This window comes from Nicotiana tomentosiformis, chromosome 5 (genome assembly GCF_000390325.3).
Source record: "Nicotiana tomentosiformis chromosome 5, ASM39032v3, whole genome shotgun sequence".
Classification (NCBI taxonomy): Eukaryota; Viridiplantae; Streptophyta; class Magnoliopsida; order Solanales; family Solanaceae; genus Nicotiana; species Nicotiana tomentosiformis.
This window is the reverse complement of record NC_090816.1, coordinates 85,328,540-85,343,539: the sequence shown is the minus strand read 5'-3', so window position 1 is coordinate 85,343,539 and position 15,000 is coordinate 85,328,540. Positions and strand designations below refer to the sequence as shown.

The 15,000-nt window shown below is 36.3% G+C and overlaps 1 protein-coding gene across 2 annotated transcripts; it reads right to left on the bottom strand.

The window, feature by feature from the left end:
- Nucleotides 1–5,372: 5,372 nt before the first annotated feature.
- LOC104102594 (BAG family molecular chaperone regulator 1-like) lies at nt 5,373–7,874 on the bottom strand. Of its 2 annotated transcripts, XM_009610347.4 has the most exons (5): nt 7,485–7,767; nt 7,077–7,389; nt 6,484–6,740; nt 6,057–6,203; nt 5,373–5,976 (listed from the first exon to the last, which is right to left on the bottom strand). In XM_009610347.4, exons 2-5 carry the CDS (start codon nt 7,291–7,293, stop codon nt 5,626–5,628), a joined length of 972 nt encoding a protein of 323 aa, XP_009608642.1. In that variant the 5' UTR covers nt 7,294–7,389; nt 7,485–7,767; the 3' UTR covers nt 5,373–5,625. The 2 variants fall into 2 exon arrangements, with proteins under 2 accessions (XP_009608642.1, XP_033513688.1); XM_033657797.2 differs by having other exon boundaries at nt 7,077–7,874.
- Between the last annotated feature and the right edge of the window lie 7,126 nt (nt 7,875–15,000).

The window sequence follows — 15,000 nt, the reverse complement described above, 5'->3', positions numbered from 1 at the left end:
CTAAGACAAATTTTTTTCTTCCCAAGATCTTTCATTTCAAATTTGTTTTTAAATAGTCTACTGCTTTAGGAAGCTCCCTAGGAGTTCCAATGATATTTAAATCATCAACATACACGGTGATTATAATAAATTTAGATCCAGATATTTTTATAAAGACACAAGGACAAATTAAATCATTCTTTTACCCTTCTTTCAACAGGTACTCACTCAGGCGATTATACCACATGCGCCCTGATTGTTTCAATCCGTATAAAGATTTTTGAAGCTTTATTTAATAAATTTCTTGAAAACCTTAATATGTTTCAGAACAATTTAAATCCTTCAATGATTTTCATTATATGCATATCACGTTTTTCTTGTATTGCCAGATTAAAACTTGAAATGACGACATCCACCACAGGAGAACATGTCTTTATATAATCAATACCAGGATAATTACAAATCTTCTTGTGACACAAGTCATCTTTATGTCTATCGACTTGATATTTTTTCGCACAAGAACATATTTATACCTCCATTGGCTTTATACTTTCAGGTGTTGGGACTATTCGCCCAACTTCATATTTTTCAGGTAAAATCAATTTTCATTGCGTATTTTTCATTTGCCCAATCATTTATCTGTCCAAATTTCATGACAAATTTGAGCTCAAGATCTTCGTCAATATTAATAACATTGAGCGCTACATTATATTAACAATATCGTCGACGATCATTTTATATTGGTTCTACTATTACCCAATAAAGACATAACTTCTTGAGATTTATTTATCTTATTATTTTCAGGTACCTGAGCCTCTTCCGTGAGGTCTTATGAAGTGTTATGTCGTGGTGCTCTTCTAGAGCACTTACTTCCTTATTATGACTATCTTGAACATTTGCTCATCTCTTTCTTCAAGGAGTTTTATCTTTGGAACCGATTAGTCTATTATGCTTCATGCATGCCATAGACTCTATTCATTATGAATTTTATTTTATTTGGAGCATTAGCAACTGAATATGACATTTAGCTTTGGGTCAGCAAAAATGTCTGGCAATATTTTGCAAATGAATTATCACTTGAACTTCAAGTTCACATTTTCTCGTACGAGAATCTAGATGTACTCATAATAATTCATTACATGCATTACTTTTTCAGCTGCCCATTTTCTGCCCCTATTGTTGGGGTTACCAACACATATCCCTAACCTTATTTGGGAATCCATCTTTGTGCATTGTAGTGGAACAATTAAATCATATAGCATATTCATATTTTTAGATAAAAATTATTTGGTTCCTGACCCTGAACCGATTGTGATAGGGAGAACTTATCATAATTTGGCTACATGCGTACAAGTGTTGTTGTATATTAAATAATATATCACATATAAAATTTTATTTTGGCAGTTTTGCACTCATAACCAATGGTTTAGATATAATTGGAGGCATACAAATTTCTGCTAAACTAACTTGGATTTAAACCAGTATTATCAAGATAAATCATCATAATTTATATTCTGAAACTATGCTCTAATAATTTGAGCAATCAATCTTGCAAAAGCCAAATTGCAAGTTGATAACAAATGCACACGTGACCATAGAATAGATACATCTATTAAAATTATATAATAGTAAACGGTCCACATGGCAGGTGACTAGGCTCATATATTTATCACCTTTTATTTGTTCCAGAAATCAAGGGATTCAATCCCAACCTTAACTGGTATATCATGAGAATAAGTAGCACAAAAGAATTCTTGAAGAATCTTCTATTTCTTCAATATATGCCAATATAATTCTCAATTAATTTTTCGTATCATAATTGAACCGGGATGGTCAATCGGTCATGCCAACTAATATTTGTTTCAGTAAACCTCTAGTTTACTTGTGACATATGATTCCATCATCATGCTTATATTTGTGTAGTACAAATAGAAAGAAAATCGGGTAACATTTCATATTTAGCCGTTATTATTATAGAAATATGAAGATATTCAACATTCCTTTCATTTATAGTCTCAATATGCCAACTACTTTGACTTATACATTTGAAACTCAAAAAGTTTCTTTTGAGACTTTACAATATCAATGTCGTAAATAATTTTATTCATCCGGATAGTAACAAATTAATTTTTCCGGAGCTCTTAACAACTTTTATACTACAAAATCTTTTGTCACACCATTCATATGGTAAATGTCTCCTTCACGGAGAAACTATATCATAATAAATTGTCATGGTTAAAATTATCATAAGCAAAATTATTTCTTGCTTTAATTTTGCCTTTAATAACCTTTTATAAGGCACAACAAATTTTGTTTTTTTGGCGAATCACATGTACGCGACCAATGACATATTCATGTAACCACACAATAATATTTATTCTCTTTATTTTACTTAAACCTCCCTTAGAAGTGAGTTGTGTGGTATTCATCTAATCATGCATTGTATGTCTTTATTCATTACTTTTATCACATATTTCCACATTCACCTTTATGAATGGGTCCGCATTCTCAATACTTATCACAAGTCACATTCTCTTTAAGGAATGGATCATAATCAGCGGCGTGCTTTATTATATTTCATACCAATTTGATGGTAAATATTGCCTTCACATTTTGAAGGACTATTTTGAGAATCCTTATTGTTCTCCTTTTATAATCATAGTGATGATTATTATTATTTTGATCTTTGGAACGCCTACGTTCATTGTTCAACCACTTGTCTTCATTTAGATTTATTATGTGCCGTTGCCACATTCACTTCAAGAATGGAGCAAATCAAGTGGGACAATATTCATTCCTTTTCATGGAAAATATATTATTTTTTTTAGTTAATATTATATCATCAATATAGTATAGTTGGACTCAAACCCAATGTCTTACCAATATAAAGGCATGTTAGGCCATAATGAATTGGGACTCAAACCCAACTCTTATCATCATGGAGCATCAGGACTTGATCTTTATGTCTTACCCTCATGGTGCATTGCGACTTGAACTCATTGAAGTTGATATCATTAATAGCAAAGGACAAAAATAATTTCAAATACGAAGGAAATGCTTACCTCTTGAGTTAAACTCTTCATAATGTCATTTGGATATAATTCTCAATAATAAACTTTCGTTTACTCAAATCAGCTAAGTAATTAGTGTCAAACAGATATATGAAAATATAAAATAATATTAAAAATTCACATATGGTCTTTGTTGCAATAAGCTTACTTCAAGATGAAAGTGATATGACCAGAACATTAAGAAAAAATTATGTATCAAACAGAATAATAGTACTACTAGTTACCATGCACTTTTGTGGAAATTAAGTATTTTGCTCTCTAGAAAAGCAAAAAGATATAGCATAACCTTTAAGTCAGTCAGGGAATCAAAAATAATTGACAAATCTCTTTCTACTATCTACTACTATTTGCTTTCTATATAGAAATGATTCAACATGTTAATTTGATAAGAACTATCATCAATGAAAAATTTGGTGTAGTACATACTTCTTGTACTAATATTTTATCTTATCAAAATAAAATAGTTACGAATATTATTATTATTATTATTATTATTATTATTATTATTATTATTATTATTATTATTATTATTATTGACAGTAAACTAATGTATAATCATTATAATAGGTATACTAAAATCGTATTATAAGATAAAACCATAAGCATACATAATAAAGTATAATTTTAATTTTGTAGATTATTTAGTATACCGCATGCCACCTATTATTTAGTTCATGAAAATTTAACAAGGTGACATCCTTAGCAGCCACATAAATACTAATTTTCTAATAACCAAACCATTGCTTATTCTAAATAGTGATACAAACTTATTTGGTTTAAAGCTCGGACTTGTTGCTGTAGTAGAAAGACGTGTCTGTAACACTACATACCTTTCTGAATAAAATCTGGATAATTTTGACAATAGATCATCGAGATATACCTTGCCAGAAGTGGAATTCAACCTTGAGGTTAGAGACTTCGTGCTGATAACGTGTTATGAAATATAGCTAAAAGTAACAATATAAAATAAGGAAAAGCAAGTTAAGAGAAATAGAGAAAAAGAGAGGAGAAATTCTTATTTCTTCTTCAATTGTATGTATTTTCCTATCTATTACAAGGCCTTTATATAGGCATGAAAAGTGAAGAAAAATATGTCATTGAATATGTCATTAAGCACAGAAATATGTCATTGAATATGTCATTAAGCATTTGAGAAGATCATGAAGGAAGAGTAGACATCCACCATAATTTGATTTTTCTTATAACACATTGTTAGTTTTCACATGTCTATCCTAACATACCTCTTCTTACACTTAGATTGAGTCACGGGAAACTCATAAAATACTAAACATATCTCGGTAATCATTGTCAAGATTAGGATCATTGCCAAGACGGCTTCGTTCAATGTGCAATTTGCACTTTAATGTGCCAACGCTATTTTTTCCTACATCTCTCAGGACAGGTAGAGGAGAATACACACCTTAGAGGGTAGGTGAGCACTCAAAGCAGAGGAGAATACGATTGTCTCCCAAAGGATGAAAAGAATCCCATTTCGCAGTCTGGCGGTTTAAAGAAACGTATAACAAACATGGAAGCAAGAGGCCTCCATAAAACTTGACACAAAGGACAGGAAACTAACCATGGTAAAAAAAATAAACAAGATGAATGGCATTCAGATGCTTGAGTTTTTAAAAGATAGTACCAATAGGACACCCCTAAACAATGATATTCCTTTTTTGAAGGGTGCCGAAAGCCAAATAATGCATTGACTATTGAGGTACCAGCCGAAGAGCTGCAGATGTAAGCACTTGATGTGCACTGCATCTAATGGGCTATTGAAGCAAATAGGATCATGAATACTATGGATTCTACATTGCTATTCTTCAAAGCATAGAATTCTTTGTGCCTCAAACTAGCTCAAAGTCCAAAGGCGTTAGGGCATCAGTACCAATATAGGTTTCGAAGACCTAACCCAAATCGGATAACAATAGGGAGGATCAAACACGAATACGAACGAAAGAAGATCAAGCATAAGCTCAAGCAGTAATTCTCACCTGCCTAGTTTAAGAAATTCATCGCAAGAAACTTATCAGACCACCATCCCAAATTTCGTTGCATTGCGCAAGTACAAGCCACATCTCCTTGTCACAGCAAGTCTCATTAACATCAACTATCAACTCAACACGATGTTGAGTACCTACAGTTCTATCACCTCTGGTAAAAGGTTAGCACCACAGCTCTCAATTGAATAAGTGTTTTTGTATGATTTAAGTATCAATCTGCATAGTTAAGGAATATACTATACCTATCACTTCAATAACATTACAATCGGAAATACATAATAGTATGATCTTACTGTCGTACGTATCAGCACCAAAAACATTACAGTAGAAAATTGATGATAGCATAATAAAGAACTTGGAAGAGGAAATACAACCTAATACTCCAGTAATAACTATTATGCAGCAACCCCCAAATTATTTTTTCAAGTTGGAGATACATGAAAAAAGGGGAATCTCACAAAAATCTAGATACATAAAAGAATGGAGAATAGGTACCAAACCAACAAGGGAAAGGAGAAATTCACACCAAACGATCCTTTAAACTAGCACAAACACTTTTGGCTACAACTTACTCAAAGCAAATCCCAACTGAGTCGCGGTTGGACAGCTGCAGCATGGGTGCTTGGTGTGGTTGTAGGTGATGAGAAATGGTCCAGCAATGGCGCTGGTGTGGAATCAAATGTTTCCCATTGTGTCGTTATAACTACAGACCCTGAGCTCGAGTGCTTTGATGGCTGCTGTTGTTTGGTTTTTACCGATTTTTCCTGTTGAACTGGTGATGATGCCTGCTCATTGGAATACCTTTGGTGTTGCTGAGCTGGGGAAGATTGGTCTTTTGTAATGTGATTGCCATTGCTGGTTGTAACTGAATTTTTTATCTTCAACACATCTAATGTTTCAACACACTTTTGCACTCTTCTCACCTGCAAACATTTATCACATTTTGTTTTAGAGATTTTTTCTTTATGAATTAAAAGCTAAGTTGCGGGATTTAAGTTAATACCTGATTTTTTCTCTGCAATTTCACATCACCTTCAGCAATAATGCCATCTAATTGAACCAGCTGATTCATCAATAACTCTATCAGATTTATCAAATCCTTTTCTACAACTCTCCCACCTTTGGAAATTATAGATTCCAGTGCAGAAACCTAGACAATCAAAATGCACGTCACAGTTATCCACAATACCTATATTTTCATCGAAAACTGAATGTATATTTGTTCCAATTTATATGCTCTTATTTAATCCGTTAAAAAAAGAATTATTTCTTTCTAAATTTTGAAAATAATTTAATTTAATTTAATTTTTTATTTTACCTTTAATGAAATATTATAGCTATACCAATATTTATGATTTATTTTACACTATAAATTTTAAAAGTTTTTAAATTCTTCTCGTTAACGCTAGAATGGGGAAGAGGAATATTACCTGTCTAGCCAGCCTATCGACTTCCAAAGTGATCTCTGATATTGTTTTAGCAGCCTTCTCCACTTTAGCATTCTTTCTCATCTCTAGGTACCGTTTTTCTTGGCTAATTGGGTCTTCCATTAGAACAATTTTGGACTTATCCTTCACTCCAGCAATATCAAGAAATGCTTTATTATCTCTCTCTTTATCCTTATACAGTAATTTCTGATCTTGGTGGTGCAATCCCGTTGGCCCCGTCAACATCTTCTTCAGTTCCCCTGCCAATTTGACAACATAAAAACACAATTAGAAATACAAAGACGCTATATAAATGCAGTACTCCCTTTGTTCCAATTTGCTTGGCATAATTTGAGTTGATAAAAAAATTAAAAAGAAACGAAAATTCTTAATACATGTGGTTTTAAATATATATACCATAACTTTTGGGTAGCTATAATAAAACTTGTGTTTTAAACATGTCATTACAATTCCTAAGCTTATAAAATGAGAAGTATAAAGTTAGTATAAATATATTATTCTTCCGAAATTGAATTAACAAAAAATAATCTCAAACAAATTGTAAAGAGAGAAGTACTACTTAAGTTACAACATACCAAAGGTTGCTTGAGAACTGATATTGATCTCGTGGTAAATGGAGTGATACTTGACCCGAACCCGAATAGTAGGTGGAGGAGGACAGTTTTCACAATCCGGGTTGCGTTTCTGGACCAGCATTCCACTGGGCCTCAGCTCCCACTCCTTCTCGCTCGCATCAGAGCTACCGTTCATCATCGGCGGCATTCCGGTGGTTTTCGTCTTCATTTGCATCATTTTTTTGAGTTTGTAGGCTAAAGAATGTATGTAGAAATGATTTGAATTGCTAACGTTGAATTTTGAGGAAGCAGATCAAAGCATTGACTTTTGACACTGAAAGATCTACAGTTGCGTCAGTGTCTAAGGTTCTAATTGTCTGTGACACGTGTACAGAGAAAATGCCGAGAGAAAGAGAGAGAGGTGTTTACCAAGTTGAAAGAGAGCTGAATTTGAGAAGGAATAGCAGATCTTATTTGAAGAGCTGAAAATGTAAAGAATCAAAAGGTAAGCGACAAATTTGCCAAAAATATCGAGACACTCGGCCAATCTGAAAGTCCACAGATTTGTCCGATTATTCAGCTTAGGATTTCAATGTTAAAAATAAATCAAAATCTTCGCTTCACCACCAGAAACTGAAGAAAAAGAAAGTGGAGTAATTAATTTGCCATCTGTTAGGTTTGTTCAGCCTGTGGAGAAGGAGGAGGAGAGAGAGATGAAAATAAGATACTTCAAAAATATGTATAAATAAATGAGTGGACAGCGAAACACAAGAAAGAAGCAGAGAACTCTGCTACAGAATTACTTATTTTTTAAAAGGTATAATGTCCATTTAATTATTGGTAGTATATCATTATTATTAAAGTTGCTGTTAGATAATTGGAGAAACGAGGCCAAGGGAAGTCGCCAGAGGCTTGTGCATAAAGCTTGAAAAAGGTAGAAAAATGAAAACTAAAACCGCTTAAAGAAAAGTTCAATGACGAAGGCTGAAAAGTGAAAAGAACTCTTGAGACTTTTTCACCAAGCTTCTACAGGTGTACAATGCAATTATGCAGGTAAGTACATACACTCATCATTTTATTTGCACTAATGATTTCTATGTTGATTAATAGATACCAATCTAGAACACTCGAAACAATGATTATTACATAGACCCAATAAAATTTCCAAGGAATATTGAAGAGTTAAATATAGGGCTAACGCAAGTGAACTCTATGTATTGGAAATTCATCCAATGTCTTTTCTGAACTAATAAGTTGAAACATCTTTCGAATTAGCTTCTTTTTAAATAGTTGCAGTAGTATACGTTCTTCAAACTTAAAATTTCCAGGTGGAGTTTACCTAAATATCTGTTAAAATCTAATTGATATATGCAACAAAGTTAGGAATTTTAACAAGGATATTCAAAAAATTTGATGTGACTTTAAGCAATTTTGAGACTATCTTTGCCACAACAATAAAAATTCCACTTATATCAAGGGAATTTAAAAGTTTATATACATAGTGAAAAAAATATTTTTATACTATTTAGGCAATATAAGTTTCCGGTGAAGGGATTCATTAGTTTTGTGGTTGTTTACAAATTTGTTTTTAGTTTTATGACACTACCTCTCTTTTTTTACACATGAGAGATTTACTTTTACACGTAAGAGATTTGTCTTTTACACATAAGAGATATGAAAATGTCATTTTTTAAATTTTAAATTGTAAAGTGTCATGATGTACAAATAGCACAGGGATTCAAGTAAACCTCTTTCATTGACTGTATCTTTGTATTAGTGGTGGCAAAATAGATAAAAAATAAATAGTTAACCACCCATATTATCCATTAAAAATAGGTTGGATAATGAACTTTTTAAAAACGGGTCAAATATGGATAAGAACCATATTATCTACTTGGAAAATGGACAATCAATGGATAACTACTGAGTTTAACTTTTACATTTAAAAAGCCTCAAATTGGGGGTTACTCAAGTTTGGGAGACTAGGTGGGCGTTTGGACATAAGAATTGTAAAATTTCGGAAAAAAGTGAAAAATAATTTCAAATGAAAACGGTATTTGAAAATTAGAGTTGTGTTTGGACATGAATATAATTTTGGGTTGTTTTTGAAATTTTGTGAGTGATCTAAGTGAAAATTTTGAAAAGCAGCTTTTTGAAATTTTTTAAATTTTCGAAAAATTCCAAAATCGATCTTCAAGTGAAAATTTGAAAATTTATGGCCAAACACTAATTTCGGAAAAAAGTAAAAAATTTTCGAAAAAAGTAAAATTTTTCTTATGTCCAAACGGGCTCTAGAAATTCTCTCAAAAGTGATCATATTCAAGAAGTCATGGATATCCATATTATCCGCCGGTTAATCTATTTTTTATCCGTATTAAATATCGGGTCGGATAATTTATTCATTTTTGCATTAACCATTTTCGATCCGTCTCATATCCGATCCGACCCGACACGCCCGTTTGCCTCCCCTACTTTGTATTAAGACTAATTTACATGAATTTTTATACCGATATATTATAATTAGGTACGAGCAAGGACAAATATAGGCTTAAGTGTAAGGGTTCTGTGGAACTAGTATACGGTCAAAATAGTTTTCGACCTTCATACGATTGGTGAAGACGGACCGAAGAGCGTCTTCATAATATCGAGATGAGATTTGAAGAAGGCACGAACGAGCTTCGAATTTCGGAGAGATTAAATACCGAGCTCGACGCCATTATCTAGCTCGAGTCTGAATCGAGCTATGAAGAGAAGCGATGGTATCAAGCTTAAGAGCCAGAGACCGACCAATACTAAGCCCGGATCAATACCGGACCCCGAATCAATATCTAGCTCGAGTCAATATGGAGCTTTGACTTTGGAGACCGGTCAATATTAAGTCTGATCAAGATCGGGCTCATAGACAGGAGCCGTTGCAGCCGCACTAAGGGAGAAAATCTCGGCGGGAATTAGGAAAAAGCTAATTTATCATGGGTTCTCCACTATGTATTTTTTTTATATCTAAAGTAGGATCCCTCCACTATAAGAGGGATGGTTATATTTCTCTAAGGAGGGGCAAGACACGGCAACTAAAATACTATTGATACATTCCCATATTAAGAGATTATCCTTTAGAGCCTTATACATTGATTCATCTTGCTTATTCATAAATCTTTTCCTTTTTAACTTTGTTTGTATTTCATTGTTTATGGTCAATATTCAACATTTCTATTTATTCTTACGATTCGTGTCAAGCTATATCATATACCCTTAAAACTACGTACAAATTCAACTCTATCCGTTTTTCGGGTAAATAGTTTAGCGCCCATCGTAGGGCTAAGGATAACAGTGGTTATTTAATACGAATCCGCAAAACACACCATTTTACGCTTGTTTTTGGAAGTGTCTTTGATTTCGGATTAGCAACGACAAGCTATCAATTAAATGGCCTTACCTATCGACAACGGAGCTGGTCTTCAAGGTGAGAACAACAACTTGACGCCTAGGGCCGAAAGGCCGCTTGTCGGCATCGTTGGAGCTCGAGTCGAAGTGCCATTAGACGTTAATTTGCATGCGGCCATTGAGGCAAACCTATGTTCTGAACCTGAAAATAGCATTCATGATGGTACTCAATCTGCAGTTCGAGACACCCATAGCGTTGAGAAAAATAGAATCAACTTGCGTATGGTTTTCGAAATGTTGCAAGCTCAACAGGCAGCAATAGATCAGTTGCAGAGTCAAACCCAGATACCGAGCAGGCCGGAGCCCAGTCCACCCCGAGAAATCACCCACAGAACAGAACCAGCTATAGTAAGGTCAAATAAGCAAGAGTCGGGGACTAATCCCGAAATTGCTAATATGTTCGAAAAACTGACCAAACGAATAGAATCAGGTAAAAGGAGGATCGAGGCAAACGACAAAAAGGTGGAAACATATAACTCCAGGGTTGATCAGATACTGGGGGCACCACCGATATTGAAGGGCTTAGTTTCCAAAATATTCGTACAAAAGCCTTTCCCCCTAAGCGCGGCTCCTAAACCGATCCTAAAAAAGTTCTGCATGCCCAAAATTCCTAAATATAACGGAACTACTGACCCCAACGAACATGTCACCTCTTACACATGTGCCATTAAAGGGAACGATATAGAGGACGATGAAATCGAATCTGTATTATTGAAGAAATTTGGTGAAACCCCTGTCAAAGGGAGCAATGATATGGTATCATAATTTACCATATAATTCTATCGATTCTTTTGCTATGCTTATAGATTCTTTCGTAAAAGCACACGCTGGACCATAAAGGTCAAGACCAGAAAGTCGGATTTGTTCAAGGTAAGACAAAAGGATAACGAGATGCTAAGGGAGTTCATATCTCGTTTCCAAATGGAACGAATAGATCTACTACCAGTCACAGACGATTGGGCTGTTCAGGCTTTTACTCAAGGTTTGAACGAATGAAGTTCGATGGCTTCACGGCGGTTGAAGTATAACCTGATCGAGTACCCAACTATTACTTAGGCTGACATGTATAATCGGTATCAATCGAAAATTAGAGTCGAAGACGATCAGTTGGGTTCTGGACCCGCTGTTAGAAGGGACATCAATCAAGAACAAGGTCCGATCAGGGACCGATACCGACCATATAGTAGAGACCACAGGGTCAATGAATCGAGACGTAACCCCGGACAAGGCAATAAAAGAAGTGATCGAGGTCAAGGGTCTCGGGGACTGATGAACAGAAATGGGTTCGATAGGCCTATCGGACCTAAGGAAGCACCACGGTTCTCGGAGTGTAACTTTAGCATCGATGCATCCGCCATCCTGTTGGCTATCGAATGCATCAAAGACACTAAATGGCCTCGATCCATGCAGACCGATCCTGCCCAGAGGAACCCCAATCAAATGTGCGAATATCATGGCACCCATGGCCACATAACGGAAGATTGCAGGCAACTAAGAGAGGAGGTAGCCTGGTTATTCAATAAAGGACACCTTCGAGAATATTTAAGCGACAGGGCCAAAAACCATTTCAAAAACAGGGATTTCGGTAAACAAAATGAACAAGAAGAACCACAGCACATTATCCACATGATTATCGGTGGTGTCGATACCCCTCAAGGGTTGGTGCTTAAACGCACTAAGACATCGGTTATGAGAGAGAAGCGACCTCGGACTCAGGATTACTCACCCATAGGAACCCTGTCCTTTAATGATAAAGATGTAGAAGGAGTTATGCAACCTCACAACGATGCACTGGTAATATCCGTACTTATGAATAAAACTAAAGTTAAGCGTGTGTTAATTAATCTAGGTAGCTCGGCCAACATTATTAGATCGAAGGTCGTAGAATAGCTCGGTCTACAGGACCAGGTCGTACCCGCGACTCTGGTTCTAAACAGATTCAATATGACATGTAAAACTACCAAAGGCGAGATAATTCTGCGATAAACGTGGCCGAGACCATCTAGGAAATGAAGTTCCATGTAATCGAAGACGATATGAGGTACACCACCCTTTTTGGAAGGCCATGGATCCACAATATGAGAGTTGTACCTTCGACCCTCCACCAGGTTCTTAAATTCCCAACATCAGAGGGAGTCAAAATAGTGTACAGAGAACAACCGGCCGCAAGAGAAATGCTCGCCGTCGAAGAAGCAATTCTGATATCCTCACCTTCATCAACAAAGGGGTCGGACTCGAAGGGAGAACGTGATGCCAAATAGCAATCATATACGTCAGCTTCAACCCAACTAGAAAATCAGAAGATTGACGAAGATGATGAGCAAAGGATCCCTCGATCCTCCATGGTCCCCGATGATTCCGACGCTACCCAATCAACAGTTGAAGAACTGGAGCAAGTCATACTGATCGAACATTTTCCCGAACAAAAGGTATACCTGGGAACGGGATTAACCCCCGAACTCAGGAAAAGGCTTATTCAATTTCTTATTGATAATATAGATTGTTTTGCTTGGTCCCATTTAGATATAACAGGGATCCCACCGGATATAACGACGCATCGGCTAAGTCTGGACCCTAGGTTCAAACCGGTGAAGCAAAAGAGAAGACCCCAATCTGAGGTAAAGCACGCATTCATAAAGGACGAGGTAACTAAACTTCTCAAAATAAGGTCCATTCGGGAGGTAAAATACCCCCGAATGGTTAGCCAATGTAGTTGTAGTCCCTAAAAAAGGGAACAAACTTAAAATGTGTGTAGATTATAAGGATTTAAACAAGTCGTACCCCAAAGATTCTTTTTCGCTACCCAACATCGATCACATGATCGATGCCACGGCCGGCCACGAGGTTCTTATTTTTCTCGATGCCTATTCCAGGTATAATCAAATCCAAATAAACCCGGAGGACCGAGAAAAAACTTTATTTATCACCAAGTATGGAACATATTGTTATAATGTAATTCCCTTCGGGCTAAAAAATGCAGGAGCTACTTACCAACGCCTAGTAAATAAAATATTTGAGGAACAAATAGGTAAATCAATGGAAGTTTATATTGATGACATACTACTTAAGTCCCTGCACACAGAGGACCATTTGGCTCATTTGCAGGAAACGTTCAAGATTTTAAGGAAATATAACATGAAGCTCAACCCCGAGAAATATGCTTTCGGGGTCGGTTCGGGCAAGTTCCTTGGCTTCATGATATCGAATCGCGGGATCGAGATCAACCCCGATAAAATTAAGGCCATCGAAGACATCACCATCGTGGACAGTATAAAATCCGTGCAGAAGCTAACCGGACGGATAGTGGCCTTAGGCCGATTCATTTTGAGGTCATCAGGTCGAAGCCACGGATTTTTTTCTCTACTCAAAAAGAAGAACGATTTCGCCTGGACCCCGGAATGCCAACAGGCGTTAGAGGAATTGAAGCGATACCTATCGAGTCCACCCCTACTTCACACTCCAAAGGCAGACGAGAAACTTTACTTATACTTGGCAGTATCAGAAATCGCGGTAAGTGGTGTCCTAGTTCGAGAAGAGCAAGGTACGTAATTTTCCGTTTATTATATAAGTCGAACCTGAGAAGAAGTAGAAACTAGATATCCACACTTAGAGAAATTGGCACTTGCTCTAATAAGCGCCTTTAGAAAGTTAACACCATACTTTCAATGTCACCCCATATGCGTATTAACCACTTACCCACTTAGTAATATTTTGCACATGCCCGAACTATCGGGGGCAGATTGGCCAAATGGGCCGTCGAACTCAGTGGGTATGATATCGAATATCAACCCCGGACGACCATCAAGTCTCAAATTTTAGCGAATTTCATGGCCGATTTCACGCCAACCCTCGTACCCGAAGTTAAAAAGGAACTCTTGTTAAAATCGGGTACACCATCGAGGGTATGGACCCTCTTCGCAGACGGTGCTTCGAATGTGAAGGAGTCCGGGCTAGGCATCATTTTGAAACCGCCCACGGGTAGCACTATTAGGCAATCTATCAAGACTTCTAGGTTAACCAACAATGAGGCCGAGTACGAGGCTATGATTGCAGGTCTCGAGCTAGCTAAAAGCTTAGGGGAAGAAGTCACTGAAGCCAAGTGTGACTCTTTACTAGTGGTGAACCAAGTAAACAAAACCTTTGAAGTTCGAGAGGATAGAATGCAAAGGTATTTGAACAAACTACATGTAACTTTTCACCGTTTCAAGGAATGGACAGCATGTACCTCGAGAACAAAATAGTGAGGCCGATGCACTTGCAAATTTGGGGTCATCGGTCGAGGAAGATGAGATCAGCTCGGGGACTGTCGTTCAAATCTCGAGATCCGTAATCGAGGAAGGTCACGCTGAGATAAACTCCACAAGTCTAACCTGGGGTTGGAGAAACAAATATATAGAATATTTCAAGAATGGTAAACTTCCATCGGACCTAAAGGAGTCAAGAGCTCTACGCACAAAAGTTGCACGGTTCACCTTATCCAATGATGGAACGCTGTTTAGAAGGG

Bases quoted from the DNA above. Each gene is read 5' to 3' on its own strand.
- LOC104102594 (XM_033657797.2), bottom strand. From the start codon at position 7,293: ATGATGCAAATGAAGACGAAAACCACCGGAATGCCGCCGATGATGAAC. The intron at 6,204-6,483 runs GTAATATTCCTC...TTGATTGTCTAG, and splicing joins TCGATAGGCTGGCTAGACAG to GTTTCTGCACTGGAATCTAT. The intron at 5,977-6,056 runs GTATTAACTTAA...AAATGTTTGCAG, and splicing joins AATTGCAGAGAAAAAATCAG to GTGAGAAGAGTGCAAAAGTG.